Source organism: Sinocyclocheilus anshuiensis, unplaced genomic scaffold (assembly GCF_001515605.1).
Source record: "Sinocyclocheilus anshuiensis isolate Anshui unplaced genomic scaffold, SAMN03320099.WGS_v1.1 scaffold1659, whole genome shotgun sequence".
Lineage (NCBI taxonomy): Eukaryota > Metazoa > Chordata > Actinopteri > Cypriniformes > Cyprinidae > Sinocyclocheilus > Sinocyclocheilus anshuiensis.
This window is the reverse complement of record NW_015551112.1, coordinates 451,306-458,082: the sequence shown is the minus strand read 5'-3', so window position 1 is coordinate 458,082 and position 6,777 is coordinate 451,306. Positions and strand designations below refer to the sequence as shown.

Sequence of the window (6,777 nt, the reverse complement as noted above, 5' to 3'; positions counted from 1 at the left end):
TTACCTCATGCATGCATACAGGCTAGAACAGTATGTCAATTAATGTGAGAACTAATGTTTTTCATTAATTATGAGTTTTTAAGCACGTTCATGTCATCCTCATATAGCCTGCAGTAAATTGACAGACCCCAACATCGGCCAATCACAGCACATAGTACGTGAATTCTGTTAACATCCAAATACAGTAGTCATCATTAACTAAGCATTAGCTTCTCATGACTTCATCATCTGTGTGGCCCCTCAACTAAAGTGGTGACTTGGTCCTTTTAAATACTGATAAACGGTGTGTTATTAATGATGGCATAATTGTGAAATGACATGAATATGAACATGAAAGTTTAAGCTTTTGCACACAATGCACTGTGGACACAAAAGGACTTTGATCTTAACTTTCTGCTTTATTCTTAAACAGTTACCCAGTTAACCCAGTTCTTAACCCAGTTAAATCAACAGCAATGCCTGGGAAGAGCTGAGAAGGAATTCAGTACATATACCATGAACTTTTAGTGCCTTTATCTGAAAACACTTAACAAAACCATAAAGCTGTTAAAGGATTTACAAAAAAAAAAAAAAAAAGGTTTCACACACAGCTTGGTCTTTTTTTAAGGTAAGGAGCCACTTTTTAATGTAACAAGCTACTCATGTGGACTCCTCATGAAATATTCAATGCCGAACAAAAATAAAATAAACAAATGGCACAAACACATGGCATACAGAACATATACAAACTTGCTTAGTTCTTGTAAATATCCAGTAAGGATCCATCATCTTTTTTCTTGAAGATAGCTGAAGCTTTAGGCTCCTGCTCACAAAAAACCCTGCAACTAACATATAATTCCGGTTTCTACACTCTATACCAGTGGTTCTCAAATGGGGGTACGCGTACCCCTAGGGGTACTTGGGGGTACTGCAGGGGGTACGTGAGAGAAAGTGGGTGACATTTAGGAATAAATCATGAAAATAGGTTATTGTATTTTTATATGAAATTAGGACTACACAAAAGTGCATTAAAAATAAAGTCATAAATTTAAAATGCATTTCAAATTATTAGAGTTATTTATTGAGACCCGGATCAGGAGCAGTGTCTGCGCGCCAAATAGTGTAGGTTAGGAGAGGTTGCGATAAAATGGACAGGTGCCTTCTTAAAAGGGGACAAGCTCCTCTGAGAGAAGACGAACATGCTAAAAAAAAATCAAAACCAGAGCCTCAAAAATACCGCCAGTTTCATGATGAATACATAGGGATGGGATTTACATCTACTTCACATAACCCTTCCTCAGCACTGTGCTTTTTATGCGGTGAGCTGTTAGCTAACAGCACAATGAAGCCATCTCATCTTCTTAAATCCGATTGAGATGCTTAAACAGTCCATTCATGCTCGAAAACCCTCCAATGTGGCTGAATTAAAACAATTCTGCAAAGAAGAGTGGGCCAAAATTCCTCCACAGCGATGTGAAAGACTCATTGCCATTTATCGCAAACACTTGATTGCAGTTGTTGCTGCAAAGCGTGGCACAACCAGTTATTAGATTTAGGGGGCAATTACTTTTTCACGTAGGGCCAGGCAGGTTTGGACAGCTTTTTTCCCTTAATAAAATAAATAATCATTTAAAAACTGCATTTTGTATTTACTTGCATTATCTTTGTGTAATATTAAAATTTGTTTGATGATCTGAATCTTTTAAGTGACAAATATGCAAAAAATTAAAAAAACAGGAAGGGGGCCAACACTTTTTCACACCACTGTGTATATATATATATATATATATATATATCTCACACACACACATATATATATATGTATGTATACATAAAGGCCTTAAGTATATATGTATGTATGTGTATATATGTATATGTGTGGTAAAGAATCATGGATAATGTAGTTTTTCACCAGGAATTATTATGATTACATATAAGTTGATATACGATTTAATAAGTTGAAAAAATGAGGGCTGATAGCTTCAATAAAAGCATATACCATTATTAATAACCTCATAGCTTACATTAGGTCTGTATTTAAAGGTTTATAAATGATTGTTCAGAATCAATTCCCCTATGGAGAAAATTAATGGGATTTTTACTTCTGGAACCCGATATTGCACTTTATAATACAGTTTTAGAAGAAAAACTGCAGAAAAGTGTACAGACTTAAAATTATAGACTTTATGCTTGTACAAAATAAGTACTGATTAATTTATGGAGATAACTCTTTAAGTTCTGTTTATGTATAGATGCCAGCTTTATATTGTTGTATTTCTTCCTCTTAAAGGGTTAGTTCTCCCAAAAATGAAAATTCTGTCATTAATTACTCACCCTCATGCCGTTCCAAACCCGTAAAACTTGTGTTCATCTTCAGAACACAAATTAAGATATTTTTGATGAAATCTGAGAGCTTTCTGACCCTCCATAGACAGCAATGCAACTACCACGTTCAAGGCCCAGAAAGGTAGTAAGGACATTGTTAAAATAGTCCATGTGACATCAGTGGTTCAACTTTAATTTTATGAAGCTATGAGAATACTTTTGTGCGCAAAGAAAACAAAAATAATGACTTTATTTAACAATTTCTTCTGTTCCGTGTCAGTCTCCGCCGCGCGTTCACGAGAGTACCATGACGCATGTGTGTGATGCTGCTGACGCAGGAGCCGGCATTCCCTTTAATCTATCCCTTTAATCAAGAAATGTTGTTATTTTGCGATGTTCTGATATGCAAACAATTTCACAATCCATTTTAAAGCCAGTTCTCTAAATCCATTCCTGTTTTGTGAACTACAGGTACACTGTGCTCTTCTCTCACGGTAACGCTGTGGATCTCGGTCAGATGAGCAGCTTCTACATCGGTCTGGGCACTCGTATCAACTGCAACATCTTCTCTTATGATTACTCTGGTTATGGGGTCAGTACAGGGAAACCCTCGGAGAAGAATCTGTATGCAGACATAGATGCTGCATGGCACGCTTTGCGCTCAAGGTATGTCAGAATCTAGAGACTAGAAAGCATGCAGCTGAAGTGGTGCATTATTGAAATTCAGGTGCGTTTTGTGTTTATTTTATGTGTGAAATCACTTCTCTGTTGTCTCAGGTATGGCATCAGCCCTGAGAATATAATTCTTTATGGGCAGAGCATTGGTACCGTGCCCACCGTGGACCTGGCGTCCCGTTATGAGTGTGCTGCCGTGGTACTTCACTCACCCCTCACCTCAGGAATGAGGGTGGCGTTCCCTGACACCAAGAAGACGTACTGCTTTGACGCCTTCCCAAAGTCAGTGAACACTGAAAACCTTTTTCCTTACATGACAAAGATGTTAACACCGGTGTTTAGAATATTAGGATATGTTAAAACAATAGGCCGCTCAAGGTCATGCATTAATATTGAACTAAGCTGATGTGCAGTTTTAGGTGTGCTTACAGTATGTCATTTATTTGACAAAGTCTTCAAATATGGCTCATCCATTCAGCCGTAAGTGCTGTGCTAAGCATCTATTATAATCTGAAATATTTGTGCTTTATTAGCACTGCTTGCAAAATATTTAATCAGCATACTATAATTTTGAATGACCATCAATGAAGATACTAGCTTTTTGACTGCAGGATAGTACAGTTATGGTCTTTTCCAGGTTTATTTATACTGGGTTGGTAAATACAATTTTGTATTACCTCTTTATTGACTAAAAGGGTAGTTCAGCAAAAAAAAAAAAGACGATTTTGTCATTTATTCACGCTCATGTTGTTCTGTTTATGTATGACTTGTGTTCTGTGGAATACACTACTGTTTAGAAGTTTGTACTAAGTAAGACTTTTAGAAATTGATGTTAAATACAGAAACTATGCATTAAATTGATTAAAATATACAGTAAAACATTAATATTGTTACAAAAGATTTCTATTTCTAATAAATGCTGTTATTTTGAACTTTCAAAGAATCTTGAAAAATATTGGTCTCTGTTTTCACAAAAATATTAAGCAACGCAACTGTTTTTTTCTCAACATTGATAATGTTTCTTGAGCAAAATATCAGCATATTAGAATGTTTTTGGAAGGATCATGTGACACTGAGTTTTTAAAAATAAAATTGTAATATTTCACTCTTATTTTTTACTTGATTTCGAATTTTTGATCAAATACAAGACTTCTTTCAAAAACATTAAAAAGTCTTAAGGACACCAAACTTTTGGTACTACAAACAATAGTGTAAAAGAGCACATTTGGACAAATCTACTGCTCTGTTCCTTACCCAAAACTACTGTATGATTTCAGAATATACTGCTTAGACTGATATAAACTACTTTAATGTTTATTTTGTGACCTTCTTGAAGGCTGAAAGCGCCAAATCCCTCTGAGTACAATCGCCCTGGACAAAAGACCAGTATGTTCTTCCAAATGGACTTTTAAGGTCCACAGAAGAAAAAGTCATACAGGTTTTCAACAACATTAGGGAGAATAAATAGTGGCAGAATTTTGTGGACTGTTTCTTTAATGACTCTTTGTTGTGTCTTATGCTCTCAGCATTGAGAAGGTGTCTAAAATCACATCTCCAGTGCTGATCATCCACGGGACAGAGGATGAAGTCATTGATTTCTCTCATGGTCTGGCCTTGTTTGAGCGCTGCCCAAAGGCCGTGGAGCCGTTGTGGGTGGAAGGAGCCGGGCACAACGACATCGAGCTCTACAGCCAGTACCTGGAACGCCTGCGCCGATTCATCAGCCAGGAAGTGGCTGCGCAGTAAACGCACCGTTCATTGTGCTCGCGTCAATAAATGGTTGATGGATATGGAAAGCAAACAAACAGAATCTGGTTCTGGAGGGTGTTTTTCTTCTGTAAACTTTCAGCTTTCACATTTCTATCAGCCTGTAGCTGAGTTTTCTACTGAGAAAACTCAGCTACTCAACTTAACACCGAAAAGATCTGAATGTGTGCGCGTCGGTCTCAGGACCTCAGTACGTCTGAGGCACTCGCAGTTGATTTGGCTTGTGATTTATGTGACCAGGACAAATGAAATGTCATTTGAACAGGACTAATATCTCTTGATGAAGCTCTTATCTCCTGAGTGTTTATGTACTTTCTCTTTTGTTAGGTCTTGTGGGTAAGCATATGACCAGTATGTTTTAAAATACAGCATCATCAATTTCAGACAAGAACTCTCTGCTGTGTGTGTGTGTGTGACCTTTTTTTAGACCATTCGCTGTGTGTGAATGTGTTTTGATTGAAACCTTCTTTTCTGCTCTTCTGAAGCTCCACGGTTAGAGACTGAAATTACCAGTCAAAAGTTTGGACACTCTTGAGTTTGTTTTTCATGATCTTAAAAACCTTTTGATCTGATGTCTTCTGCTTAAATGCTTGAAATTAAATTTGTAGACAAATATACATTGTGCCTACTTAAGAAATTCAGTATGCATGTAAACTTCAGTACTGTTCAAAAACCATCCCAGGATGCTGCTCATGAAGTTGCTGAATGTGTAGAGCTGGAATCTAGACAAAGAAGCTCAAATGTAAGACCATTTTGATATAAAAACTTTTTTTTTTTTGGTTGTTACATACTTCAGTTTGCGTTATTTTATAGTTTTCATGACTTCACTAGTATTCTAAAATGGATAATAGTGATAATAAAAAATAAGTAAATGTGTCCAAACATTTGACTAGTAGTGCAGGTTGCTTTTTTTTTTTTTTAAAGCATTGTTCCATTTGCTTACCTGTCATCACTAGTATTCTAAAATGGATAATAGTGATAATAAAAAATAAGTAAATGTGTCCAAACATTTGACTAGTAGTGCAGGTTGCTTTTTTTTTTTTTTTTAAAGCATTGTTCCATTTGCTTACCTGTCATTTAAAATAGGAGTTTGGGACTCAAACACTGTTTTTAAGGATGTGGGTAGAGTTGTGCCGATAGAGTATGGATGTATGGAAATACACTGCCGTTCAAAAGTTTGGGATCAGTACGATTTTTATTTGAAAATTAATTGTTTTATTCAGCCAGGGCACATTAAAATTGATCAAAAGTAACAGTAAAGACGTTCATAATGTTACAAAATATATTTATTTCAAATAAATGCTGGTTGTTTTCAACTTTCTGTTCATCAAAGAATCCTGAAAAAAAAGGATCACAGTTTCCACAAAGATATTGAAAGCAACTGTTTTTAACATTGATAATTAACACTGAGCAACAAATCATCATATTAGAATGTTTTCTGTAGGATCATGTGAGACTGAAGACTGGAGTGAAAATAAGCTTTTCCATCACAGGAATAAATTGCATATTAAAATAGAAAACTTATTTTAAGTTGCAATAATATTTTACAATATTACTGTTTTTACAGTATTTTAGATCAAATAAATGCAGCCTTAAAGAGCAAAAGAAACTTCTTTAAAAAAAAAACGTAAACAAATCTTACCAACCCAAACTTTTGAACAGTCTTATATGACTTTTTTTCCCCCCGCTCCCCATATTGCATTAATCCTTGTATAACCCTTATTCATGTGTTCATTCGTTTTGTTTATCTGTTTAACAAAAAACGGATTGTCTAAATAAGCAAAAACTCTAAAAAAAACCAGAGCTGCTTCTATAAGACAAAAGTGAAGTAAAATATGTGGGAGAGATTAAAACTCTTCCCTGGTCCAGTTATGATATTGTGATGCATCAGTGTATTGAATTGTGACGTATGTATCACAATGAAGTAGTGGGCATTTCCAGCCCCTAAAATGGGGACTGAATTTGTAAATATTTCGATTTGTGATCCTTTTTTCCCCCCACACGCTGAATTGTGGTGGAGGTTAATAGACG

General features: G+C 35.7%; 1 protein-coding gene across 1 annotated transcript in view; it reads left to right on the top strand.

Moving 5' to 3' along the window:
- LOC107662976 (protein ABHD17A) overlaps positions 1–5,484 on the top strand; it is a gene marked incomplete at its 5' end in the record, with an annotated part of 5,929 nt that extends 445 nt beyond the window's left edge. Inside the window, 3 exons of the mRNA XM_016453111.1 lie at positions 2,776–2,970; positions 3,082–3,261; positions 4,506–5,484. Of these exons, the coding sequence (XP_016308597.1) occupies positions 2,776–2,970; positions 3,082–3,261; positions 4,506–4,725 (595 nt within the window). The remainder of the gene's footprint in view (positions 1–2,775; positions 2,971–3,081; positions 3,262–4,505) is intronic.
- Positions 5,485–6,777: the final 1,293 nt, after the last annotated feature.